General features: G+C 39.2%; 4 protein-coding genes across 8 annotated transcripts in view; 2 read left to right on the top strand and 2 right to left on the bottom strand.

Moving 5' to 3' along the window:
• Window positions 1-8: 8 nt before the first annotated feature.
• Window positions 9-2,902, bottom strand: LOC143514830 (ADP-ribosylation factor 4-like). Its single transcript, XM_077006491.1, has 6 exons — window positions 2,664-2,902; window positions 1,861-1,941; window positions 1,241-1,350; window positions 1,030-1,101; window positions 724-849; window positions 9-623 (listed from the first exon to the last, which is right to left on the bottom strand). Exons 1-6 carry the CDS (start codon window positions 2,728-2,730, stop codon window positions 537-539), a joined length of 543 nt encoding a protein of 180 aa, XP_076862606.1. The 5' UTR covers window positions 2,731-2,902; the 3' UTR covers window positions 9-536.
• Window positions 2,903-3,555: 653 nt separating this feature from the next.
• On the top strand, window positions 3,556-8,451 carry gcc1 (GRIP and coiled-coil domain containing 1). Its single transcript, XM_077006485.1, has 3 exons — window positions 3,556-3,616; window positions 4,109-5,241; window positions 5,464-8,451. The coding sequence occupies exons 2-3, from the start codon at window positions 4,171-4,173 to the stop codon at window positions 6,796-6,798; spliced, it is 2,406 nt and encodes an 801-aa protein (XP_076862600.1). The 5' UTR covers window positions 3,556-3,616; window positions 4,109-4,170; the 3' UTR covers window positions 6,799-8,451.
• Window positions 8,452-8,542: 91 nt separating this feature from the next.
• Window positions 8,543-18,365, bottom strand: dennd6b (DENN/MADD domain containing 6B). 4 transcript variants are annotated; one of them, XR_013130958.1, is made up of 22 exons: window positions 18,061-18,365; window positions 17,684-17,722; window positions 17,556-17,598; window positions 17,000-17,115; window positions 16,779-16,859; window positions 15,220-15,325; window positions 14,480-14,559; window positions 14,017-14,079; window positions 13,872-13,927; window positions 13,655-13,777; window positions 13,341-13,436; window positions 13,088-13,182; window positions 12,930-12,995; window positions 12,768-12,832; window positions 12,437-12,526; window positions 12,241-12,294; window positions 11,932-12,041; window positions 11,620-11,722; window positions 11,418-11,492; window positions 10,380-10,689; window positions 10,046-10,077; window positions 8,543-9,761 (listed from the first exon to the last, which is right to left on the bottom strand). XR_013130958.1 is itself a non-coding variant. In XM_077006487.1 (20 exons), the coding sequence occupies exons 1-20, from the start codon at window positions 18,217-18,219 to the stop codon at window positions 10,567-10,569; spliced, it is 1,731 nt and encodes a 576-aa protein (XP_076862602.1). In that variant the 5' UTR covers window positions 18,220-18,365; the 3' UTR covers window positions 9,773-10,566. The 4 variants fall into 4 exon arrangements, 2 of the variants coding, with proteins under 2 accessions (XP_076862602.1, XP_076862601.1); XR_013130957.1 differs by having other exon boundaries at window positions 10,046-10,689; XM_077006487.1 differs by lacking the exon at window positions 8,543-9,761 and having other exon boundaries at window positions 9,773-10,689; window positions 11,932-12,029.
• A 26-nt stretch (window positions 18,366-18,391) lies between these two features.
• Window positions 18,392-27,428, top strand: part of ppp6r2a (protein phosphatase 6, regulatory subunit 2a) — a 27,295-nt gene continuing 18,258 nt past the window's right edge. For both annotated transcript variants that reach the window (XM_077006481.1, XM_077006480.1), the window contains exons 1-3: window positions 18,392-18,707; window positions 20,505-20,661; window positions 21,123-21,377. In XM_077006481.1, the coding sequence (XP_076862596.1) occupies window positions 21,151-21,377 (227 nt within the window). In that variant the 5' untranslated portion in view covers window positions 18,392-18,707; window positions 20,505-20,661; window positions 21,123-21,150. The remainder of the gene's footprint in view (window positions 18,708-20,504; window positions 20,662-21,122; window positions 21,378-27,428) is intronic.

The raw sequence follows: 27,428 nt of genomic DNA, 5'->3' as shown, positions 1-27,428 counted from the left end.
GATTGCAGTTTAAGTTGACAAAAAGTATCTTTATTGCATTGTAAAAATCCTACAGTGAAAAAAGGCCCATCGTATACTAAGGGAATGGAACTTGTCTTCAGAGGATGCTTCATGGAATGTCTTGCACCAAAGGAGGAAAACAGGCTCTAAGAAAACCTTTCTTCCTATTAATGTCCACGCGAACTCCCACCCCACACCCCTAAAATACATCAATAATTCTCACAAACACCAAAGAATTGTGTTTCATAGTCGTAGTTCATGCAACTTTGCAAAACCTTGTACTGTAGAGGATTGTAGTGGAATAAAGAAACATCAGTACGGAGTGACAGCTGGAGGAAAATGAGGAAGAAATGTGGCAAACGTTTCAGAACAGGAACTGATTTCAACGTTCATTCAAGTACTACCCAACAAATACAATGACACCAGTGAGTTTCCCTCAAGATAAATGCTTATCCAGGACATCTTTGTCTTCTTTCCTTCCACCCTGTTTCAACTACTTGTTCTCTGGTCTTGCCCAACATGGTCTTCTTCCCACTTTAGTGCTTTGATAGTTCATTGGATAACCAGTCCAGTCCCTCATAGAGACCTGTGCCTTGAGTGGCACACGTAGCCTGAACGTGCCACTGTGGGGACAGAAAGGGGATGAGATGTTCACTTGCAAAGCCTAAAATATTTTTTGCATGCTGGACTGTCACGGTACAGAAACAAACTGGACAAACTCACGGTCCGGCTACGGAGGCTGTGTAGACCCAGTCTGTCTGTCAAGTCACTCACTGCCATGGCGTTGGGTAAGTCCTGTTTGTTAGCAAATACAAGCAGCACTGCCTCTCGGAGATCGTCCTCCTGTAACTAGATATTCAAGTGTATTCAAAGATAATCAAAATATTAGAATATTATTACAATAGACCTAGACTATTATATATTTAAAAAAAGCTAGTATGCTTTTTGTTATTTTATGATATACATACATTAGCTATGAGACTCTGAGGGGTTCACCAGCATATATTTCAGAATTTATTTAAATCTTACCATTTTAGACAATTCCTCTGCAGATTCCGCTACTCTCTCCCTGTCATTGCTATCCACCACAAATATAAGGCCCTGCAAAATAAACACGTGTGTCAACAACATTTGTATAGCAAGGCTAGGCTTATAGAAGATGTTCATTAAACAACTCAAACCCCATTTGTGAAGATCTCTTTGTGCCATGATCACCAAGGCAGGTTAGAATGTGCCATACCTGTGTATTCTGGAAGTAATGCCTCCACAGCGGTCTGATTTTGTCCTGGCCACCAACATCCCATACAGTGAAGCAAATGTTCTTATATTCAACAGTTTCCACATTAAAGCCTGTGTAGTGCCACATGAAGAAACAAAAAATTGTACAGTAAGCCATATGTTGCCTAGTTACTGTAAATAATACAGGAGATAGTACATGCATGTTAAATAAAGAACAAAAAGAACTGTCTGAAATTATGACCATGAATGACCAAATGTTGTAGAATTCCATTATTTCCAGTTTTTTTTTTATTACCAAAGAGAGGCATCTATCTGCAGGCGTTGACTGTTGGTGTTACCTAAATTTCGCAATACTACATTGCAATCTCCAATTTTGAGGAAGAATAAAACAACAATACTGCTAGTCAATCACAAAGCCACAAAGTACATTTTTGTTAAGGCAAACTTTCCAAAACAGATGGAAATTTGCATGAATAATACTGCAATATGTATGCCAAACTATAAGAAACTAGCTCCTGTTTAGAATGTTAATTAAACTGTTGAACTGGCATGACAAGTATCCCTTAGACTTCACAAAGGAGTAATGTAGCATCACAAGCAAATAAACACATGGAAGATTACCAATAGTTGGAATGGTGGTTACAATCTCTCCAAGTTTCAGTTTGTATAGGATAGTAGTTTTACCAGCAGCATCCAATCCAACTGCACCAAAGGGAAACAAAAAATCTTAGAAAGTATTCAGAAACAAACTTTCAATACACTGCAACATTTGATGTGAAGTACGTAGTAATAACAATATCGCCTGAGGCTTGAACTATGTTAAAGTGTCAAAGCGACATGTGACTTACATCAGGAAGTTTATGAAATATAATTACGGCTTTATATGGGGAAACCACTTTCAAGTAATATTTTGGAATTCATATTTAAAAAGTTAAACGGTGCTATAAAGGATGTGTCATTGGCTTTTTCTACGAAAATGGTATGTTTTCAGCTACAATGTAACATCTACTAATGCGATAAAACACCTTAAAACAAGGTGATGAATTTACACGTTTCGAATCGTACAGGCATCAGTTGGAATAATATACCCAAACAGATACACTTGAACAACCCGTTAGTTACATTATAATTAACTTGACAGTCCTACGTTTATACAATCTCGCAGGCAAATTAAGTATCAAGTTGCTTAATGCAGCAATAGGACCAAGAGGCTTTAAATGCTGAAACTAGTTATGTTATTTATACTATCACGAATGATAAATTGAGAACTATCCATCAAGCTAAAGTGTTATCAGAATGCCTCCGTCACAGGAGCCGCTTCGCATAAAATCAGAAATATGATTATTGTAAATGACGCTAACGCTGTCTAGTTAACATAATTTAATACTGTAAACTGCAAACTGTTAGCTAGTTAATTAGCTCACCCATAAGTATTCTCATCTGTTTCTTTCCGAAGAGTTTGGAAAACAGCGACGAAATTGTGAGACCCATGTTGTAAAAGGAACTCACTTGGTGGAAACTGTAACCAACAATTAAAACCTAGTTATAAAAACAGTGTGTAGTCCGCTTGGCCAGTCTATACAGTGTACCCACACCGAACAGGTGCGGTTAAGGTATTCCTCCGACCGTCCTCAGATGCCACGTTCAGGCCAACGCGGAAGAAATGACGTCACTGCTGTAGCTTGTATGTTAAACTTTATTTAAATGACAGTGAGTATTCAATGGCCGTCACGTATCATTTCAAATCACTATTAAGTGGCCTTACAATAACAAGGTTCACAAGCCCCCACATTTTTATTGCATCCAAACAAAACCGTATATATATATATATATATATATACTGGTGACACAGCCCCAGTGTGACTAGCAAATAAATAAATAAATAAATACTATTTAGAATTTCCATTACCTTATTCGATTGCTATACTTCTATACTAATTGAATACTGTATTTCTGAAAGTGAGGATAAATGTCGAAAATCCATAGCATATTATGAAGTGTCGTTATTTAATCGCTTATAAACTGCACTGGTGATGTAAGTAGAGCAGAGCATATTTATTTTAGATTAGAGCCAAATTATTTTTATAGTCACAAATTGTTTAATTTGATGTATTTATTATTTTAAATGTGTTTTTATATATTTATTTGTTTGTTTATTTGTTTTGCATTCTGTGAGCAATATAGCTTATCCAATTTATATTATACTTAGGGGTTTTTACATGATTGTTTTGAAAATGTAATGAATAATTTAAATACATTTTGACGTTTGTGTTTAAGACAAAAACAACAAAAACTACGACGTCACTTCCTAAAAAGGCCGGGAGGGCAAGAAGCAGGAACAGAAATGGGAACTGTTGACACGTAACAGACTTTTAAGGTACAACAACTGTATTTAAGCTTGTTATACGTGTAAATAATTAAATTATAAGAATGACAAGAATATACCAGTAATGTATTGCTAAAAGGAAAACTCGTGTGTCGAACTGTTTTTGTTAACCTTTATTGGGATAGCTAGGTTAGCATGCCTAGCCAGCTTTCTCTGTCGATAGCTCACTTGGCTAGCTAGGTTAGCAAACCGTCACAGCAGCCGTCAAGATACTTTCCGCTAGTGATGCAAATGCCTTTAAACACTATTTTTGCAGGTCAGTTTACTAGCTAATTGCGTGGCTGCCATTCCTCAAACCTATTACTTATGTCACTGTTTGCCAAGTGGCAAACAATGATAGCATCTAATTTACGTGACGTTTAAATTTGGACTTTTGCCAGTACACCATAAAACATTCATTAGTGGTGACAAAGTCATATAGTTTTAACGGAACTCAAGAACCAACCTTTGGTATATTTTAATCCTTTTTTTACACATCCACAGTTTCCATCTTCTAGCTACTGTTTTAATTATGAAACGACAGTGTATGTGAGTTTGTTCTGGACATGGAGAAGTTTGGAATGAGCTTTGGTGGAGGCCCAAGTAAAAAAGAACTGCTTGATACAATTGAGGCCCAGAAAGTGCAGCTCATCCACTATCAGACCCGACTGAAAGATGTTGTCCGAGCCTATAAGAGTTTATTGAAGGAAAAAGAAGCTTTGGAAGCTAGCTTGACCGTCCTTACCACATCTCAAGAAGTCAGCTTGATCAGCAATGTTCAGTCTTCAGGTGGATGCAGTGGCCGTACAGAGTGCCCAGTCTCCTCTGAGCTTGTGGATGATCACTGTTCACAGCATAGTGAAGACAGCATGGACACAGCAGCATCTGTTGACACAGCCACCAGTGTGACTAGCAACAGCACGAAGGGAGACCCTGCAGAGGAAGACCAGAGCAGCCCTGGAGAAGGGGCCGCTCTCCAGCAGTCAGAGGAGGCAAGCGGGTCAGAGAGCGGTGTCAGCTCCAGCAGCAGTGCAGGCATGGAACAACCTGTTGCGCTTGCTGAGGCAGACCGCAGAATAATCCAACTCAAGACTCAGCTGTCCACTCTAACCACCTCCTTGGCTACGGTCACACAGGAGAAGTCTAGGATGGAGGCCTCTTTCCAAGCTGACAAAAGGAAGATAAAGCAGGAGCTGGAGGAGATGCAGGGAAAGATGGAGGAGGAACACAGGCAGCACCAGACGGAGCTACAGGCTTTACAGGAGCAGCTTGCAGAGAGCAAGGCCCGCGTCATCACCCAGCAGCATGAGCGAGAGCAGGAGCAGGGAGACCATGTCCAGATGCTCCGCGAACTCCAGAAGCTCCTTCAGGAGGAGAGGAGCCAGAGGCAGGATGCAGAGCTCAGACTGGAGGACGCCCGTCAGACCTTATTAGAAACCATGCAGGCTGTGGACAGAGGGCTGGATTATGAGGAGCAGCTGAGGGATCGTACTCGGGAGTGTGAGGCACTGAGAAAGAGCCTACAGTGTGCAGAAGCTGAGAGGAGTAAACCTGATCCACGGGTGGCGGAGCTGCAGCAAGAGATTGGCGATCTCAAAGCACACTTTAACCAGCAGCTTCAGCAGGAGATTAGGAAGGTATGGATATACTGTGATGCACAGAACTATGAAACTCTATGGACAGATATATAGAATTTGCATAGACTTTATATGCAGTCAAATTCTTTCAGATCTAAATGATTTATAATTTAGTTTTTTGTTAGTCAATGAAATTTTTTTGTAAATCATCTTACACTAAACAATACAAGCAAAAGGGTTGCACGATTCATTTTAGTGTGTTATGTTCACACATCTTTCCAGGTCACTCAGGCAGAAGAGCGTTTACGAGAGCAGGCACAACTGGAAGAGGGGCGAGTGGCCAGTCTAGAGGAGAAAGTCTCAGAGCTTTCAGAGCTGCTGGGTGCTTGCGAGAAAGCCAAGCAAAAGGACCAACAGAATGCTCAGAGACTACGGGAACGTGTCCTTCAGTTGGACACAGAGAACAAAACCTTAGCTATCGCAGCCAGCACCAGGCCGGCCGTGTCGGACCTAGGCATTGATGAAGCGAACCTGGATGTGAACATGCTGAAGGACAAGCTGGAGAAAGTGAAGATGTTGCTGCAGTTGGCCGCTCAACGATCTCAGGACCAGACGTTGGAGAACGATAAGCTGATGGAAGGATATGCCGAACAAGGTGGCGAGGCATCGGACGGTGAGAAAGCCTCTGTGCTATACTACCAACAGGAGCTGCGGCAGTTGAAGGAGGAATTTGAGCGCTACAAAGTGAGAGCACAGGTGGTTCTGAAGAACAAGAACGCAAAGGATGGCAGCCAAGCCCGGGAGCTCGAGGAGGTGCGGGAGCAGTTGGCCGAGCTGAAAGAGAAGTACATCAACCTGCGCATCCAGTCGGATGAGGCGGAGGCACAGCACAAACGTCAGCTGGAGGAGCGGCAGCAGGGCCTGATGGCTCTTCAGCAGGCCCATAAACTTGAGATGGATAAGCTGGAGTCTCAGCACAGGGACAGCTTCCTGTGCCTGGAGGAAGAGCTGCACAAGCAGCGGGACCGCACCATGGCCCTGCTCTCTGAGAAGGACATGGAGCTGGAGCAGTTTCGAGCTTCCGCGGCGGTCGGCTTTGGGGGCCACCGAGGGCGGGGTGTGAGCGACGGCGGGGCAGAGAGGGGAGGCGGAGCAGACGGGGGCGACGTGGTAGGCTGCGATCCGGCAGATGAAGAGAGCGAAATCATCACCCATGCGCTGAAGCTAGTCGGGCCAAACGAGCCCACCATGCTGCTGTATGTCGAGCAGCTGGCTCGGAAGGAGGTAGAGATCACTGCCCTGCGCAAGCAGAAACATCGGATGGAGGAAGATGTACATCAGCTGCAAGGAAAGCTGATTGCCAATGGTGAGAAACATGAGGAGGAGGTGGCTGAGCTACGGGCACAGCTAGACAAGTGCATGCGCGACCAAGGCAGAGATGGAGCTAATTTGGAGTACCTTAAGAATGTCATCTATAGGTTCCTCACACTCCAGGACTCCAGAGGACGCCAGCAAACACTCACAGCCATCCTGACCATCCTTCACTTCAGCCCTCAAGAAAAGCAGGTTGTTGTGAAGCAGCAAGCACAGAACTGGTGGACAGCTGGGATGAGATGATAAATGCAGTTGGTGACAGAAAGAAATATTAGATTATTTATTTTGTAATTAATAGTTAGACTACGTTTTTCAGGACTATGGTTTTCTATCTTATAAGTAAGTTCAGTTTATGAAGGTTTTTTTTTTTTTTTTTTTTTACATTTTTGTTCTGTTAAAGCTTGCAGTTATTACATTTGTGTGGCTTTTTGCATTCCAGGGGAAAACTTATGTCTGTTCTCTACTAACTGAACAAAGACATTTTGTAGGACGACATTTTCAAGAGATAAGACTATTATTTGGTTTATTTAGATCTCTGCACATCCTTGTACTCAGAGGAGAAATGCACCAACTAACATTATGTACTTGTATACAGGCATGTAAGTAGTTCCACAAACATTAAGAAATACCAAAGAAATCACCGAAAGCCAAGTTGCTATTTGCATTGATGAATCTCAGTTAGAGAATTTCAAATGACTAATAACGCCCAGATTTTTTCCTGTTTTGTTATTAAACACTGAATAGATTTTCTACATTTCCATGCATATTAAGTTTCAGATGATCATGAAGGTAACATTACCATTGAAGAGCTACTGCACTGCAAAATGTAGCTTGGGTGTAATATTAATGTTCTCCCTGCCCAAACATGGTGGATTGAAATCGTAGAAAGCCTTTTGTCATGATGATCAAATGTATGAAGAGTGGAAGATGAACCGTGCAGTGCGTTTGCCCTCTGGTTCTGTTGGTAGTTCAGGATGTCAGTTCTCTTATTGTTTCAGTTCCTTGAATTCCTTATTTTTATTATTAATTACTCCGTGACCACGACAATCAAAACATCTAACACAATGGCAAAATCATGTGGCTACTGCTGATCAACCTGAACTAGTGAAACCATTACTGCCAATTTCAAACATTTTTATAGTACGGCATTCACTTAAGCAAACACACAGACCTTACAAAGCAATATTTACAAATGAACTACCATAATAGGAATATTAGGGTATGCAGCGTGTTAAAAGACATGTAGTCAGTGAGCTAAGAATTCTGCTTTAGATAGTAATTTCCAACCCTGCATAACATTTTTTCCATCTCTTAAAAAGCCATTTCAGGGGAGAGGAACTATTTACTGTATATTTGTTAGTTTTTTTATTTATTTATTTTTTTTTTACTTTAAAAAAGGATCATATATTGTATCTACTAGTAGTCAAATGTATGTTTGACTTTGGTTAAAAATAAATAATGTCTATTTTCTTAAGGATAAAGGAGCTCTTGTCATGGTGATTATCATTTTATAATTTGTATGAAATTAATTTCACGTAAAATTGCATTCGATATGTGTAAAGGTTTCAAATGTAAAACCATTCAACACATGTCAGATTCAGATGTTTAGATTAACTAACACGCTATATCTGGGGGGATTGAGTGTAGTCTATGTTCTACAGCAACCTAAAGCTGTTAGGACAAGTCTTTAACTTCCACTGTCAGACTGGCAGCATCTGCATTTCTGAATGGTTGAGATATGGTGTTTTTTTTATTTGCCCATAAATGTAATGTGATAAATTGGATGTGACTTTGAAAAGCATGTTGTGAATTACTGCGTCATCAGTAATTTGTTACGTCATCAGTTTGTTTCAAACTCTTATGCACAAATTAAAACGAAAAAACAAACTCAGCAAATATATTATGAAAATGTCAAATTAAGATTCCTAATTTGGGGTGGCACAATTCTCATTCCATAGTGGTTAAAATGTTTGCCAATACAAGGATGTATGAAACATCAGCATCACGTTTATTAATTTCCAGCATGTTTTCATTAGCACACTCAAGCATACATTACAATGCAAATATGAGATGAATATCCTTGACTGACACTCTTACAGAAAACACAAAACAGAATACATAACAAATACATAAGAGATGGACGTGAGAGTCATCAAAGAATATTTCAGTATCTTAGGAACGTTTGCAATTATACAACAGAAGTCTGAGGATATTGTATGCAATTGTAAAAGGATTGTATGAAAAAGTAGATTTTATATACTTTTACTGCAACACATCTTTTAAGTCCCCAATAGTAGAGCACCATCATGAATACAACTCAATGCCCTGTTCAGATGTACTGCATTCAGCTCATGTATGGGTATTTTTTGAGGTGTAACTAATATGTCAAAAAATAAAATACAGGCTCAAATTGTAGCAGCCATGGTATGCATGCATGTATGCAAAGCAGATATTCAGAAAATTCAGAAAAACACTGGCACATCCACTTAAGCAGACACCACAAACCATAAGAAGCAATATTTACAAACTGGTGTATTTTATTACTAAAGTGGTGCATTTCTAAACAATACTATTAATAGTTGAAACTGGCTAATTCAAGTTATGTACAGTTACAAAAGTAAAGGATTATACAATAATAACACAATGCTCCAGCAAAACAAAACGTATCTTATTTGATTTACTTCTTATGATCTAAATCCTAAGTCCATTTTGAAAAGGTAGCCTTGAGCAGCGTGACACTTTTGAGAACAACGGTGACAAACAGGCCACAAACAAAGGTGTAAACATAAGTGTGTTACTGTGTGTGTGTGTGTTTGTATATATAATGTTTTTCTCTTCACATCCCACCACCATGTGACATTCCTCACCTACTGCTCTTAACTGGCTGTTGTTTAATATTCTTAAACATTCTCAGGCTTTAGATGCTATCATTTACCAAGCTACAAGTAATATTGAGCATGAATTGAGCCATGTACAACATCAATATTACTGTTCTGAAAGTTCAACTTAACTGGAGTTCAGATATGTAATGATGACTCAAGTATGTTAAATAAATAGGTTTAACATATGTTAAAACAGTTCTGGGGTAAAAATGTCTTTATAGTGACAGTTGTAACACGAAGATGTATCTGCTGAAGTTATTTAAACTTACGTTATTTGTTCTTCAGTAGCATAAAAGGCCACCTCCCTTCTGGATGAGTAAAATACTAAAAGACAAAAAAAAAAAAAAAAAAAAACAAACAAACAATACTTTTTTTTTTTTTTTACATTTTCTTTTGAAACAGCAGAGTCTACTCTGGAAAAGTTTTCATTAGAAAAAAAAACTGTCACAAAACTGTGAGCATGTCTGTAATTGAAAATACAACCAGCTGTAATGTTTAATATTTTCTTATTTTACATCAATTCAGACCTGCAAGAGCACTCATTCTCCAAACACTGCTTGACAACACAAGTGGCGTATTTGCTGTGTTGGCTAAGTGCACTGACCCACCTCAAATGTTCCCTCTGAGTGTTCTCTGAGCACTGTAATAAATCATAGGCATTAAAGACATCTGAAAAATTGCTTTGAGAGCTTTCCCACAGGTTTTTAATTTAAATCAGATACTGCAAATATTCACATTACTGCAAGTAATCTTAATGTGTTAAAATTGGTGTCATGGTGGGGACAAGTACTGCGTCTGTAATATTACCTTTATTTGTAAATGACTAGAAAGAGAATATACAGAAGTGGGCTTTCTAAGAAACCTTATACTCAAGATCCTTCTTGATTCATCATAGCAACAAGCCTTTTTTGACGAGTTTTTATAGAATCTTTCAAGGTTTACCTCCTAGTCAGTTTGTTGGGTGGTGTCTGTTCAGTGTACAGATGCTGCGTTTAAAGACACTGCAGTCTGCGAGTCTGTCCCTCAGTCTCTTGGTAACTGCAGCTGATAGTCCATGTAAGAAGCTCTGTTTCCCGGGTGTCACTCCTCCGGTGACAGGCATGTATATGGGTGCAGAATGGCCTCTTTATCAGTGTTTGTGCAGTACTGTCTGCAGGTCCTCAGGCAGGGAGCTGATCACAGTCTGAATGTAGCTTTCCATTTTCTCCAGGAGCTCGTCCTTCACAGGAAGTTGGAGCTTACGAGCTCTGATCTGGCACGTGGGAAAGAAACCCAGTTAGTTCCATTCTTTCACAGAAAATGTGAATTAAGGTGTATTATTCTATACATTCAAATAAAAAGAATGCAGTAGCTAATTACTACACAAAAGCAAAATGTTCAAATAGTTACCATTTCAAAAAAATGAAATGGAGGATAACGGTGGAGGATATGCCCTGGGTTACATGTGTAATTATGCAATGTTATGATCTACCTAGAAAAGTGCACAAAAACTTTCTAAAGAACACAGGTTCCTGAAATCTTGACACAACTTTTTAGATTGTGTTCAGACTGCAGGTAAATGTGCTGACACATTTGTGTATCAACAGTAAAACACAGAGGTTCAAATTTGGGCCGTATGTGGTCCTGAAATCTGATGCGTCTCTTGATTTGCGGCACACAACCACTGACTGAACAATCAGATCATATAAATTTTTTTTTTACATCAATCCAGCTCAACCTTAATCATCATTTCACAGTCCCTGTCCCAGGGTGCATGCATTGTTAACAAAGCCCTAGAGTTTACCTTTATGTATCGAGATGCTGACTGACTGGGTCAACTTAATAATGACAGCTTAGCAACAGCTATCAAACTAAAGAATTGGTCATGTCAACTCTTGGTGTTACTTCCTGTTAATGTACTAGACAAGCAAATGGTCCCAATGATGCTAAATTATACTGATAACACAATAAAAGTGCTGAAATATCAGTGTCATCACTAACCAGTTTCTCCCGTAATTTTAAAATGAGGTCAACAATCTCCACCTCAGACTTATCTTTGGTCCAACTCAGCAGATCCTGAAAATTGCAATAATAAGATAAGTCATCCGCAAAGAACAATCTTGATATGTTTAAACAGAGTCTAATCTACTGAACCGGCAGTTCTAATAAACTGTGCCTGTCTTGGTTTGGTGTCAGTACTTACAGCATCACAGATGGCCTCTAAATGAAGGCATTCCACTTTCTGTGTCATTTCCCTGTGTCTGAGACGATACCAGCCATCAAAGTTAGGAGAGCGGAAGAATCGCCTTAAAAGATGAGAAGACATCTGCACATGATTACTGATTCGGAGTCCACCATATGTACTGTATATCTCACTCCATTGTAGTGGCAACCTGTCTATAAGTAAAATACTGCTCTGGTTAGACATGAAACTGCATTCATTCATTTTTAACCAACAAATGAACCAGTGAAGCAAATCAACCCACTGCAGTCACACTAAGGGACAGCGTGGTACCTGTAAAGGCCCATCCAGTCCCCTTTGAGCATAGAGGTAAGCTGTGGCCCCGAGTGCTCCACAGTGGCCATGAACTCATCCTGACTGAAGGGGCGGATCTGAGGAGGGGTCTGACAGATTAACACAAACACCTTCAGGTTCTCTACACTTTCACATCTCCAACTTTCTCAGACAGTGTGATCTGCTTGATTGTCTCCTGAATTAATTCTTCAAAAATCAGAGGAATCCATTTTTGAAGCTTGTTTAAATAGTTCCAAACCTGAGTGAGTGAATAAGTGAATGGATGGACTATACTGTACTGTAATTAACCTTCCATGGAGTCACAGATCTTTGCAGTGGCATCAGACTGGCCAAGTACCGCTCCTGTTAAATCAGACAGGTGTGGTGGTAGTTACAGCAGAAGTCTCACCCCAATGATCTTATAAGGGACTTTTTTCTCTTAGCAGTCTTAATTATGTAACAAGTAATTCATATGAGGCCAGTAATGATCGAAAAGGGCCCTCACCAGTGGAATGATGAAACTCTGTGTCAATTCCAACAGATATCGCCTCAGGATGGCACTCTGTACCTCTGAAGGCCTTTTCCTCTGAATTCCCTAGAGACAGGGAGAAAGAAAGAGAGAACATGACAAGGAAATTGTATATGACCATTTTAATTCAATTCAATTCAATATACTTAATTGATCTCATGAGTGGGAAATTTAAGTTCCCCTGGGGCCCCAGTGTACAGCACCGAGAACCCAGAGTGGCTGCTGCATCACGTAAATTTAGATGTGCTGCCGTTCAAAATGTGGAACGCTTCACGGATTTGCGTGATCACCCACAGTTCTAACCTACCTTTAGAAGTCGCTTGATGAGGGCTTTGTCTTTATGAAGAAATGTTTTGTAAGCTGTGTATATACCTTGATGCATATATAAAAGCAAACAAAGTGTGAGAAGGGACATAAATACAGGCAGATGTTTATGTACTTGATGACTAAGTTTGGCAGAATCATGTACCTGGTTTTGTGTCCAGTGTCTTTAACTTGGACAATTTCTTAACCTTTACCTGCTTTGGTAAATCTCCTGAAATTAGAAAGTTATTAATTAAACAAAAGGTATAACAGGGCATAACCATCTCAGGAGAATCAAAGGATTCAGAAGCAGCACATCCTTACCGGACATCTTTAGATCCCCAAGGCGCAAGATGTGAGGCCAGAACTGGAAGGTCTTGATAAAGAAGGGGTTAGTAACGCCAAGGATTACATTAGGCCTGGGTGCAAAAAAATACATGTGGAAGGATGAGATCAAGTCAGCACTCAATTTCAAACACACAATAAGATGCACCAACAGGACATATGCAAATCCTCGGAAGTTTAACTAGCGCGGTAGTTTCATTTGCATGAGTGTTTATAAGGTCAATATGCTTACGGTGCCTGAGTCCTGGTAGTGTACTCTTTAAACTCACTGTCATGGATAGTAAAGTAAGGGCGAAAATCACAGCAGTACTTCAAGGGGCTGATGGAGCTGGAACAAAAGAGAAATGTCATGTGCTGAACCATTTCCCTCAGCAGCTATGAGAGAACACCCAGGAACCAAACAGCATCACATGTTTTAGTATGACTGACCACATAAGAATCTAAGCAGATAATCAAATCAACATGTGATGTAAATCTGGGTGCCTTTCTTCTCTCAGCTCAGTCTCACAGTCCAGGCAGGCAAAAGCAGCAACATACCGACCATACCTCACTAGGGCCAGTACAGTTTCCGAGGAGATGGTAGGAGAGGGTGCCATGACAACCATCGGCTCTCCTAGCAACATCAGCTCCCAAAGCATCTGGAGGTGAATGAGGATAGACTGGAAACACCTGATTAGGTCAAAGTTACACTGGTCAGTGCCTTATTTACTTGATAGTTAAACAACCACATACAGCACATGTAAGCAGACAGCATCACACTCACTTGAAAAGATCCAGCTCATGGACAGTAGGGAGAACCATTGGAGCTGGGAGAAGATTCTAACCACAGAAAGAAAGAAGGAATCAAGTGACATCCAACCTTAGCATGCCTACTGATTTTTCTATTTACACTTAAGAACTATGCTGACCTCCTTTTGTCCCTGTCTGGTAGGACTTCCCCCTGCTTTGTCATCCTTTGAAGGAATCCTGACCTGAAAATGAAGCATTAGATGGACCACAGACATAACATCATCTCTGCAAATATCAGTTAAATGGCCTTGAAATTGTTAAAAGAAAAGAGAAAATCTGCAAAACCTGAACTTGCCCTCCCCACCACCCTGTTACACGTAATGGGTTTTCCTCTTATGCAACAGTACATAAAGAAATATTTGTAGATCAGTTCAATTTAAAAATTCTGAAGGGGAGACAACAGTCACATCAAGTTTCAAACTGCAGCTACTGAATTTGTCATTGTTAGAATTTAAATGAGGGCCACCCAACTTCCAAGTTAATTCAATCATAATTCAGTGATTCAACAAGCTGTGTTTCTGAGCCCCAGCCTGGGTATTGCTACAAACCTGATACCCCTGAATAAATTTAGTGAGTCCTCACCTGCATGATGACACCCATCACAGGCAAGTTGAGGGTCTTCCCTGGCACAGGTGGAGGCCACTGGTCAATCTCATTACACACTACAGAAGAGTTACTAATTAAAAGATAAAGTGCTTAAAGAAAAATAAATTAAAACCAAGGTTAAAAGTATGGAACCAAACAATGGTTCTTCAGACTAAGAACTGCTGAACAGAATATTACAACACAACAGGATAACAATCTAAGACATGCATTAAAACATTGACAAAACTATTTATACAGAAAAGAACACTGAAAACAGTCTGGCCCCCACAGCCACCTGAATTCTCACCAATCGAGCAGATATGCTTGACTAATTGTAATGGCAACCTAAAGTCAAAAGTAAGGGTGTAACAAAAAAAAATGCTAGTATATGTATACAATAAACTTAGTGTATGTACTGTTGATACCACCCTGCTTGGAGGACTGCAGATTTACAGCTTTAATTAAAAACATAAAAGGTTTTGGAGACCAGAAATTGGCAAATAAATAATAATAATAACAACAATAATACAAGATTAGTTAAAAATGTATTCAAATTTCTAAGAGTTATTTAGACTAGCAGTTAGGCAAATGCAAAATATTAAAATCTATATATATTTTGTTTATTGTCTACATCTCAGTACACGTACACACACACACACACACACACACACACACACACACACACACACACACACACACACAACTTACTACATGAAATAATGTCCAGCTGTTCTTACCTGCCTCGAGACAAGGCTCTAGCTTCTCAAAGTACTCAGGAGCAATAATCTGCAGGAGGGACTGAAACAGCTGCACATATGGCAGTCTGGACACCAGGACCAGTGACTGGGACAGAGCAAACAAAAGGGTCAGTTTTACTTGTGCCTACTGTTTTTATTAAAAATACCTTAGTCTGTAAGATATTTCTGGCTCTAGACTGGCCATTCGAGTTCTGAGTATTTCCACAAATTAGACATTTAACAATATATTAAATATTTGATTGTTTATGTATGGGCTGTAAGCAAAAGCCCAGTAACAGAACTGGACTAGACTGGAAAATAATGCATGGAGCTATATATAAGGTAGTTAAACATTTTTTTATCAATATATGGTACAATTTAAAGAAACCTTTTTGAACTTTTGATGTGTTTCATTGTCAAAAAAATGTAACGACAGGATGTAATTACTGTCAAGTTGCAAAATCAGGACTTAAAACCACAGGATATCTAAAAATCAGTTACTTCTATTGCCCAACATCTGGCATTTCATTGACAATAGAACAGATTAGTGGCATGTTACATGTCCAAGTCCAAGGTAAACTGCTCTTTAATTTATTTACCTGTGGTTGTGCCTGCACTGACCAATTGCATCTTCTAAATAACTATGTAGAGTAATTGTAAGGGAATTTGTGATTTACTGTCTGCGTTCCTCAATCAGAACATTCTGATATTCAGTTCACTCCCTTATGTGTCTCTGCTCCTCAGTTAGAATTTCTCTTTCTCCCCATCTGTCTCTCTCTCTCTCCCTGTATTTGTCCACTACCCCTAGATCCAGTCGTGTACCTCCTCTCCTGATAAGAACACCAATCTTACATGTTTTATTATTCTTACCCAATTGTGTTAAGACACATCTTTATTCTGTATTTAACTATGAATTATCCTATAACTGTACATAGAACTGGAAATCCTCTGCACCTTTATTGTATTTAATTTTTATTGTTCTATAGTGAAAAAAATATATATAATACACACACACACACACATATATATATATATATATATATATATATATATATATATATATATATATATATATATATTTATAAAAAATAAAAATATATAATTTTTTCTTTTACTTTTTTTATTCTGTATGTTTGCACTGAAAAAGGGAAAGCTTTCAATCTCATTGTACATGTGTATAATGACAATAAAGGCATTCTTCTTCTTCTTCAACTACATGTATTATCATTAAACCTTAGAACTCTTTCCTGACACCCGTGTGTTGTGAATCTGTTCTCCTGTCACCGGCTACAGAACTATGAGGGCTGAACAAATTTATAATCCTGATTATGAACCCTGATTGTCTTGATCTACATCTAAAGGATGTTTACAAAAAAACTTTAACAGTAATATTTAAGTAACTCAGCAAAAGGTAAATTCACTGAGACTGTCTGATCTCAAAGACTGTCATATCTCAAAATATATGTTCCATTCCATGAATCCTATGTTGTAACACCCCTTAGTGAGAAGGTTCCTGCTTACGCATAAATATTTTAAGCTATTTCAACTCTTGCACTCACCTTCTGGAAATAACCCCTTTTGACGGAGATATCTTTGACTTGTCTGAAGTACACATAGCCGTAGAAATGTGCCAGTTCCTTCTAACAAAATGATACAAATACAGAAGTAGTGAGAAGAACACTGAGCCTGTCTGAAACCACCATTCTAAACTTGAGCACAACTGCTGCAAATACAGAAAAAATGGTTGATCACATCTCCTCAACTATACCAGATTTCTTACCTGCAGTGTCAGTGGTGCATCCCTGTTGTAGTCATCCTCCTCTCCAAACCACAAGCCACTGGTTCGTCCCACAGACTGCCGAAGCCTAAAGCTGAACTGTGTGTCTCCAAGGTGTCCTGTGAAACAAGATTGTGATTGAGTCTGGTATAGAGAGGCACTGAAAACTGTTACCCTAACAATGCTAGCACGCCATACACAAACATGAGTCTCACACTTGACTTGGAGGTCTAGTCTCTATTTAAAGTAATAATAATAATAAATTACATATCTCAAGTTAAAAGCAAGGACTGTTTTCTGTGATAGTGTTAATTGGATATAAAGGAAATTCTGTATTTGTAACAGTCCACACATATTAATTTAAATATGTTTGTTGTCATATCGGTGGGTTTAATTTAAGAGTAATATCTGAAAAAATTATGTTCTATTTATGTTCTTTTAAAAAATGTATGTTCTAATAAAGCTCAAAAGCTTTAATCTATCTAATGCAGGCCAGACAGTCAAGTCTTGATCATTCAGCAGAGACCCCTCGGCTACAGCCTTACCTCTGTAATCTTACCTGAGTACGAGTCAGGAAAGGATAAGTAGCAAAGGCTCGTTTTCTGAGAAAGAAAGTAAAACGTTTTAAATGCAGATAATAATGCAGGATACTGTCCAAAAGCCAAGAATTGGACAAACAAAACCCACCTCCTTCTCTGTTAGCTGCACATCATGTGGATAAACAAGCTGGCAAATAAAAGAAAGCGTTTCAGTTCGCAATATGTGCAGGGATGCTCTTGCATTTGTGATTAAGTGGGTGGCTAGCTGGATATTTACCTAGCTATGTGGGTTAATTTAAAAACGCAGACCAAACCGTTCTACTTATTTCCAATGTCAAATACGGGACAATTGTTTGTTTAATCTATTCGTTTTTAGCTAGCCACCTAACTAGCTAGAGAGTCATATACACTCTTAAATGTACCTAGTATTATCCGGCTATTTTAACACTTCTAGTGAGGCAGGTGCAGAACCACCGAACACAAGTAGCTGGTTATCTAACCGGCGGACCCGTCTAATGCCGATACCTCTATGGCTTGGCCGAGCTCGAGGTCGAAGGTAACCACGCACACACACTCCAGCCAAGTAGAGAACCGGGCCCACGGCAGATACGGCGACGTCTCTCCGGCTGATGCTGCCGCTTCAAACTTGTCCTTAATAGATTCGGGGCTGTCAAGGGGATCCATCACGACTTATCATTCCCTCTCATTCTCACCAGGCAGCTCTCCCCGCCACTGTTGGTGTTGAAGACCGGGGTTGTTAGCGCCCTCCTGCGAAGAGGGCCGTCGGTGAACAAATCAAGCGCGCGTCGTCCTCGTACAGTGAATAATTACAGTGCGCGTCCCCGTGACGGAACGCGCCCGCGTGACGGAGCTCGCCATTTTGAATCCAAAATATGACCGATTTTTTTCTCCTTGCCTTGCATGTGAGCGTCTGGGTCTGTCGAACCTGTTAGCTATATGATTTTTTTATATCGAAAGGTGTAAGAAAGACAGTACACAATGTTGAATCTTTTGGAGAGATAGCTGGTTCTTGGAAGGCCGTATGAACGAAATCAACTGAGTAGTTGTAGTAACGTTACTGCTAGCCAGCTAGCTAGTTAGCTTTACAAGCAAAACAAATAGGTTTGTCTGCTGAAGCTAGGTAGGAAATCAACCCAACACTTGAGCTGGAGGTAAGTTTGTGCAAAATCAAAGGGATGTCGATTCAGCGTTGCTTGTTGGCTCATCTCTCCAGACATGTGGTCGGATTTCTAACGTCTTGTTACCCGTCATATTATCCGACGGTCAGGCAATCGTTGCATTACTTGAAACTTGAGTTTTGCTAGCTGGGACGTGACGCTAGCTAGCAACTTCTCAAACGTTGTTGATCAGCTAACGTAAGGGAACTAACTAAAGGCACTGGCTTCAGACGATCCCCCACCCAATTGTATTTGCTATAAAATTGAATTGAATCACACACACACACCGCGAGTCTGTTGAGCCTAAACTTATAAAAAGGCTACCTCGCTCGCAAGTCAGTAAGTTTCAGTAACTAGCATGCTAGCTAACGATGATTGAATATTGCTTTTCGTTTGCTGGCTAGCAACCTGGCTTAGAAAGGCCTCGTGTTTCTGGTAGAACTTGTACGGACTTAAGATAGCTGGAGGTGTAACAAATTTATTTCCTTCAAATAACAGTTATGGTAATTTATAACAACAATATTGCAGACCTAAGCGTGCGTTGTTTGTTGAAGTTGAATTGTTGAACTACTTATACGTCAAAGAGCTCATTATTCATAAGTTGTGTCATGATACTGTCATGTCTGTTTCAACTTTGTAAACATTAGTAACTACATCAGTTTTCATCGTCAAAGCTAATATATTTCAGAAGTATTCAAATTTTTAAAATGCAGTTTTAATTTATTTGCATTTAAAATATTCGGTTTTCCTCTAAAAATGTCAACACTTAAAATGTTATAACTACTGAATAAATTCACTCTTGTATACTGGCGCTTTTAAATATTTTCTGTGAAGCATAAACATTGCATATAGGTCCAGTGGTCAGTTTGTTACAGTATCAATTTCCCAAGTAAGCCTTTTCTGGACAATGGCAAGTTGTGCAATAATTGGCTGCTGCTTTTGCTCTTAACTGCTGCCCCAGGTTCTTGCTAATATCATTCTTCTTAATTTTGTTCAGGTCTGTACCTTATGGCCTTTATTGTTTAAAATCACCAGTTCACTGTTCTATTTTAGATTTCTTTCCTGTTGGAATATAACTAAGAACGCTCTTTGCATTCCTGTTAGCTACACATTATAATATTTGCAAGATGGACACTTTGGTGTGTAAGTCTGTAAGATGTCCACATAAAAGCAGGAAAAGGTATTTTAACCCTTTTTTGACATATTTTGGATGGTCAGTTATGAGCCTTCTACAGTTGTGTACCAGTTAGTGGGCCTTGTCTGGTCTTCCATAATGGCCCATTCATTTGTCATCACCGGGTGTTTAATACTTAAGGAAACATCTACCAGCTGCTGCCTTGAGTGTACCATATGTACATGAATTGTGGTGATGGTGAATGCTTCCTTTGGAATGGATATTGTGTCAGATAGTGTGACCTTTTCCCCACAAGAGATTTATGATTGCTTTATTTTTGCATTAGTGCTGTGATACACAAAACAAGTTGAATAAAATTTCTTAGCCTACGTGTTGAAGCAGAAGATCCAGAGGAAGTGTATGTGCGTGCGCCTGTGTGTGCATGTTTATTGTTGGCAAGGAAATGAGTTGTACAGTCCTCTCAAATAATTTGCAGCGTAGGCCTATGCAGACTGTAGGCCTGTTATTTTTGTATTGTTTCAGACTTTAGTTAATGTTTGTTTTAACATTTTAATGCAGAGTTTGTTATTTTTAATGCTTGGTCTGACATTTTTATATGATGCATTTTTTTCAACACTTTCCCTCCCACTTTTTTCATACCTCTTGGCCTCTCCCAGTGTCCTTCTAAGGCCTGTGTACTAAGGAGGCCTTGGTGAGAAGTGGACCCCATGCTGATTCATGCCAGGCCGCTCCTTGCTGTCTGCATTTTGCCACTCAAATGCCTGTCTGCTTGTGGAGGAGGTGTAATTAAGGACTCACTGATTTCATCTGCTGGTAACTCATTCTGTTCACAGAAAATGTCATTTGCTTGCAAGACATCACATTTATAGCAGTTCAGCTGATGGATGATAGAAGGATTCTAATGACAAACAATAAACATGTCTTGATTGCCTTGACTCCCCAGCTCCTTTTTTACTTTGTGCACTCTATAATGTTCTGTTGTAGTTTTTAATGGAGTTGATATATTTTTTTATAATTAAACTCATAAATCTTAAAAAATGATCAGTTTTATGTATTTTATATAAATATACGTTGTTGTATTAAAATGTTTTGACATTCCTCCCTTTCAATTTCTTTTGGTATATACTTTGACGAGAGTTTTCATCTCATGTAATGACTGTCAAGATCTGTGATGTTCGTCTTGAGTGTTTCTACTGCAATATTGATTGGTTTGATGCTTGGCTGGGACTTGGATGTTGAGCACATTTCCACTGGCACTTTGGCTCTGTGTCCAGGTCTGTGCTTCCTCCTCCCGCCACCACTATGTTCTGGAAGTTTGACCTGCACACCACCTCCCACATTGACCAGCTGCTGGATCGGGAGGACGTGACTCTAAGAGAGCTTATGGAGGAGGAAGATGTGTTGCAGGAGTGTAAGGCCCAGAACCGCCGGCTCCTGCTCTTCCTCTCCCAGGACCACTGCATGCAGGAGCTGGTAAGCCTCATCACGGAGGAGCCCCCTGCTGAACTGGAGGAGAGAACGCGTTTCAAGTAAGAAGTCATACATGTGTAGTGTGCAAAGGGTTTAGCAACACATTCTGTTAAAGCTATGTGTCATAACCTTTTTCATGTGAATTTATTAATTAAATGTGTTCATATGTAACTTAATTGTGGTGTGATACATCTGAGCGGTTAGAATCCAGAGTAAAGGATGGGTTCACTGTTTTCCAGCCCGCTCTTTAAAGGGCTCTATCGTAAGCTTTTTGCCAACGAACACTGGTGCTCCAGACATCAAAAATATTGGAGCGCACGGAAAGATTTACGAGCAACAACGTAATTTTTTTATTCAACTGCAGTGAGTTTTAGGCTGTACTAGAAATTGAATTCAGGTACACTAATACAGTAATTAACCAACTTTCACCTAGAGCAAGACTGCAGCACTAATAACAGTAAAACGTAAGCTTCCACATATAGATAGAACAAATACAGATGCCATCACTCACCGGCCACTTTATTAGGTACACCTGTCCAGCTGCTCATTAACGCAAATGTTGAATCAGCCAATAACATGGGAGCAACTTGATGCATTTAGGCATGTAGACATGGCCAAGACAATCTGCTGTAGTTCAAACAGATCATCAGATTGGGGACTTTCAATGTGGCATGGTTGTTGGTGCCAGACGGACTGGTCTGAGTATTTCAGAAACTGCTGATCTGCTGGGATTTTCGCGTACAACCATCTCTAGGGTTTACAGAGAATGGTCAGAAAAAGAGAAAATATCCAGTGAGTGGCAGTTCTGTCGGTGCAAATTGAGCATCGTATCAACGCCACAGCCTACCTGATGCGTTGCTGACCATGCCCATCCCTTTATGATCACAGTGTACTCATCTTCTGATGTCTACTTCCAGCAGGATAACGCTCCATGTCATAAAGCGCGAATCCTCTCAGACTGGATTCTTGAACACAACAATGAGTTCACTTTACTTGAATGGCCTCCACAGACACCAGATCTTAATGTTCTCTAACGTTTCATTAAAAAATAAATAAGTGAATAAATAAAAGCTGAATAATGCCAACCATAATAACCATAATAATGCCATGTTTATTCATTTTTCTGATGTTTAGGTTTTTACTTTAAAGTGGAAAAAAGTCCTGAATGAAAACGGGATCCCGTTTAAGGTGCTCTAGATAAATAAATAAATAAATAACCCTGATTCGACTATTAGTCGACTAAAGGGAAAATCTAACGAATCAGGTTCGACTATGAAAATCCTTAGTTGAATACACCTCTAGTTGTAAGGCTATTATACACTCACCAGTCACTTTATTAGGTACACTTTGCTAGTACTGGGTTGGACCCCCTTTTGCCTTCAGAACTGCCTTAATCCTTCATGGCATAGATTCAACAAGGTAGCGGAAACCTTCCTCAGAGAGTCTGGTCCATATTGACATGATAGTATCACGCAATTGCTGAAGATTTGTCGGTTGCACATCCATGATGCGAATCTCCCATTCCACCACATCCTAAAGGTGCTCTATTGGATTAACAAAAAAAAGTCACCGTCAGTGCGCATATCGAACTGTCAGACAGGCACTGTCCAAAATGTCAAAAATATTTTAGATAAAATATGCCTGCCTGAAAATATTAAAAAATTGCCACACAACAGCAAAAAAAATTACAAGTAAAGGTTGAAGTAACGGGGTTTAAAAAGCAAACAACAACAAAAAAATTTTATAGGCCTACTTGCCGAGACGCACCGTGACGAGAAGACACGACCGAAACGACAAAAGGCTGAACTGCGTACGCGTTTTAAATGGTATGCCATGTTGGTTGTCGTGCGAAATGAAAGACGTTGATTACATAACTTGTACTTTACTTTTGATTCATCATTATCTTTTTCAAAATACTCCCTTACTTTTGAAGTTTTTTTGTAGCCTTGTAGCGTGTTCAGCTCCGCTCATTTGGATTGTGCAAATGCAGGGTGTGATTTATTAATGTGTAGTAAGGAAGATGCCTATTGTTAATGTGCACATATCATTAAAAAATATTTATTAACATAAATTAGGATGATTTTATTTGACAAAAGGCTATATATAACAAAAACAAAGACATTTGATATAACAACTAATGCTTAGCAGCATCTTTGGGCACCCCCATGCAGTTAGAATGGTACATTAGACTGACGTTCATAGTCGACTAGGGGGTATAGTCGACTATAGTCGAATCAGCGACTATTGCAGGTCACCCCTACTTACAACATACAGTTGTGATCAAATTTATTCAACCCCCACTGAAATAAAGTGTTTTGGCCAGTTTGACATTGATTTTGATCATTTCAGTCATCTTATTTACAATTATATCAAAGAGGCACTTATAAATTAGACAAACATAACATAATATTTATGATGGAATAACCACAAATGTCTTTACTGTGCTCACATCATTATCAGTTTTATTCAACCCCCTAGTGACATTATTTTTTAGTACTTAGTACAACATCCTTTTCCAGTTATGACAGCTTTCAAGCGTGAAGCATAGCTTGACACAAGTGTCTTGCAGCGACCTATGGGTATCTTAGCCCATTCTTCATGGGCAAAAGCCTCCAGTTCAGTCACATTCTTAGGCTTGCGCACTGCAACTGCCTTCTTTAGGTCCCACCAGAGGTTCTCAATTGGATATAAGTCTGGTGATTGCGATGGCCACTCTAGAATGTTCCAGCCTTTCATGTTCAACCATGCTCTAGTGGACTTGGATGTGTGCTTCGGTTCATTGTCCTGTTGGAAGGTCCAACGTCTCCCAAGCCGCAGGTTTGTGACTGACTCCATCACATTTTCCTCCAAGATCTCCTGGTACTGAAGGGAATTCATGGTACCCTGCACACGTTGAAGCTTTCCTGTACCATTAGAAGCAAAACAGCCCCAAAGCATAATTGACCCCCCGCCATGCTTCACAGTAGGCAAGGTGTTCTTTTGTTCATAAGCCTGGTTCTTCCTTCTCCAAACATAGCGCTGGTCCATTGTCCCAAACAGTTCTAATTTAGTTTCATCTGACCACAGTACACTGTTGTGGCTTTGTCCACATGACTTTTGGAATACTGCAGTCGACTTTTCTTGTTCTTTGGAGTCAGCAAGGGGGTGCGTCTGGGCGTTCTGGCATGGAGGTCTTCGTTATGCAGTGCGCGCCTTATTGTCTGAGCTGAAACTTCAGTGCCCACATCTGACAGGTCTTTTTTCAGTTCCTTAGCAGTCACGCGGGGATTTTTCTCCACATTACGCTTCAGGTAGCGCACAGCAGTCGCGGTCAGGATCTTCTTTCTGCCACGACCAGGTAACGTTTCCACTGTGCCCTTTAACTTGAACTTGCGAATGATACTTCCGATAGTGTCTCTTGGAATATTTAACAACTTCGCAATCTTTTTATATCCATTGCCATTCTTGTGAAGAGCAATAACCTCTTCTCTTGTCTTCTGGGACCATTCTCTTGCCTTCACCATGCTTGGAAACACACCAGTAGATGTCTAGAAGGAGCTGAGTATCACAGTCCTTTTAAATCTGCCTAATTGGTGCTTATCATGCTTGATTGCTGCTCGTTGACATCCACAGATGTTTTCAATACCTGATGGAAAACACTGGAATGAACCTCTGTTCTTAGGAGTGGTAGTCGTAAAGGGGTTGAATAATTGTGTCAATGAAGAAATCACAAAAAGGCCATTTAATACTTTATGACAAAAAAAATTGATGCTATCTTAGTTGCATTTAGTTCTTTAACAAGTCCTTGTAAGATTTCATTATGAACACAATTACAAATGTGCACTGAATTCCATAAAACCCTTCGCAGCATTGGGGGTTGAATAAATTTGATCACAACTGTACAACAGAGAATTGGGGCCCAGTTTTGAGTATGTTTCATGAAAAATGAAGACCTATCTCTTTTCTGCAAACGATTTAACCTTTGGAAGGTTTATATATATATATATATATATATATATATATATATATATATAATATATATAATATATATAATATATATATATATATAATATATATAATGTATGTATGTATGTATGTATGTATGTTGTCCTCAGGGGAAAGTCATGTTTAGGTCGTGGTTAGTGCTCATCCTGAGTGACTCTGGAGGCAGGGAGAGAGGACTTGCTTTAACAGATTTATGAACCAGCCATTGCATCAGACAGCTGGGTTTGGTTAGAAGAGTGCCTCTTCATTACTAAAACTGTAGAACTGCTTTGTGTTCTGAAATGCCAGCAGTGTCTCTTCCTTTTTAAGAGTTAATGGTTAGGAAGACTAATGAAGAAAGTTGCTTAAAGCACACTTGTACATGTGTATGGCTAAGATTCCTTTAATTAAGCAGCCTTGCTATCATCACTAGTAACCAAGTTTGATTGGTTTTAAATATTTACTACTCTTAGTCTTATATCTGAGAATAATATAAAAAAGAGAACTTAATACTTAATTCAGTTTCTACTGTGTCACTTTGTCATTGTGAATAAATTATTTTCTGGTGTTTTTTGTATATAAATGATTCCTGCCCTCATGACCACCTCAGTGAGTGGCAGTTGAACAGTACACAGAGGTAAAGTGTGAAAAAGGAATGAGACCACAGTGTGTGTGCTTGTGTTCAAGTGGGTTGACATTTATCTGTTATGATGTCTTGGCAAGTGAATGTTTTAAATCTGTAGTTAATATTTAAACTTTCTCATTTAGATGATTTTTTAATGTATTTGTAATAATCTGTTGATTTATTGCAGATAATGTTTTTTTAAGCATGAGATACAATTATATATATACATGTATAAGGAAAGGAAAAAAGAAACTAGTGGTTTTGTTTATGGCTTGAAGCAAACTGAGCCATCAGGCATCACCGTGGCAGGCCGTGGCAGGGGCTCAGTCACCACTGCTCGCCCCTACTCTACTGTGCAGTGTAGTTCTGCTGTTGGTGTTCCTCAGTGCTGGTTTGACTTGTTGAATTGGCATTGACAGTCATCTGAGAGATAGTTTACTTTGTTTAGTATGGGTGACCTGCAATAGTCGCTGATTCGACTATAGTCGACTATGAACGTCATAGTCGAATGTACCATTCTAACTGCATGGAGGTGCCCAAGGATGCTGCTAAGCATTAGTTGTTACATGAAATGTCTTTGTTTTTGTTATATATTGCTTTTTGTCAAATAAAATCATCCTAATTTCTGTTAATAAATATTTTAAGATGATGTGTGTGCATTAACAATAGGCATCCTCCATACTACACATTAATAAATCACACCCTGCAGTTGCACAATCCAAATGAGCAAAGCTGAACACGCTTACAGGATAGTCAGCATCTGTTGAGATTATAATGGCTACTAAAGAAACTTCAAAAGTGTGGGAGTATTTGAAAAAGATAAAGATGAATCAAACAAAGTAAAGTGCAAGTTATGTCATCAACGTCTTTAATTTTACATGACAACAACCAACATGGCACACCATTTAATTCGCGCAAGGCGAAAAAAAAAAAACAGTTCAGTTGTTTGTCGTGTTGTTGTGTGTCAGCAAGTAAGCCTATAAACATTTTTGTTGTTGTTTGCTTTTTAAACCCGGTTACTTGAACCTTTACTTATAATTTTTTTTGCTGTTGTGTGGCAATTTTTTTTATATTTTCAGGCAGGCATATTTTATTTAAAAATATTTTTGACATTTTGCACAGTGACTGTCTGACAAAGTTCGATATGCACACTGCGCACTGACTGTGACTTTTAATGTTCTCTAACGTTTCATAAAAATTTTTTATAAGTAAATAGTGTTTACTTATAAACACTATTTTTAGGTGTTTTAGGTTTTTACTTTGAAGTGGAAAAAAGTCCTGAATGAGATCAGGATCCCGTTTAAGGTGCTCTAGATAAAAAAAAACCCTGATTCGACTATTAGTCGACTAAAGGGAAAATCTGACTAATCAGATTCGACTATGAAAATCCTTAGTTGAAGACACCCCTATTGTTTAGTGAAGAAATGAAATAACATGGGCATAAACTGCATTAGGGTTTTGTTGTTGTTGTAGCTTGACCTACTGATTCAGTGATTTTTGGCAAATATTGCATTTTGATACA

The sequence above is a fragment of the Brachyhypopomus gauderio genome, chromosome 5 (genome assembly GCF_052324685.1).
Source record: "Brachyhypopomus gauderio isolate BG-103 chromosome 5, BGAUD_0.2, whole genome shotgun sequence".
Lineage (NCBI taxonomy): Eukaryota > Metazoa > Chordata > Actinopteri > Gymnotiformes > Hypopomidae > Brachyhypopomus > Brachyhypopomus gauderio.
The sequence above is the reverse complement of the archived record's forward strand: the minus strand, read 5'-3'. Positions and strand labels throughout refer to the sequence as shown.

Excerpts from the sequence above, each read along its gene's own strand:
- LOC143514830 (XM_077006491.1), bottom strand. The coding sequence starts at position 2,730 with ATGGGTCTCACAATTTCGTCGCTGTTTTCCAAACTCTTCGGAAAGAAA. Across the intron at positions 1,351-1,860 it reads AACCACCATTCCAACTATTG|GCTTTAATGTGGAAACTGTT; the intron begins GTAATCTTCCAT and ends GGCACTACACAG. Across the intron at positions 850-1,029 it reads CAGAGGAATTGTCTAAAATG|TTACAGGAGGACGATCTCCG; the intron begins GTAAGATTTAAA and ends TTGAATATCTAG.
- gcc1 (XM_077006485.1), top strand. The coding sequence starts at position 4,171 with ATGGAGAAGTTTGGAATGAGCTTTGGTGGAGGCCCAAGTAAAAAAGAA. Across the intron at positions 5,242-5,463 it reads TTCAGCAGGAGATTAGGAAG|GTCACTCAGGCAGAAGAGCG; the intron begins GTATGGATATAC and ends ACATCTTTCCAG.
- dennd6b (XM_077006486.1), bottom strand. The coding sequence starts at position 18,219 with ATGGATCCCCTTGACAGCCCCGAATCTATTAAGGACAAGTTTGAAGCG. Across the intron at positions 13,928-14,016 it reads CCAGACAGGGACAAAAGGAG|AATCTTCTCCCAGCTCCAAT; the intron begins GTCAGCATAGTT and ends TTCTGTGGTTAG. Across the intron at positions 13,183-13,340 it reads ACTACCAGGACTCAGGCACC|GCCTAATGTAATCCTTGGCG; the intron begins GTAAGCATATTG and ends TTTTGCACCCAG.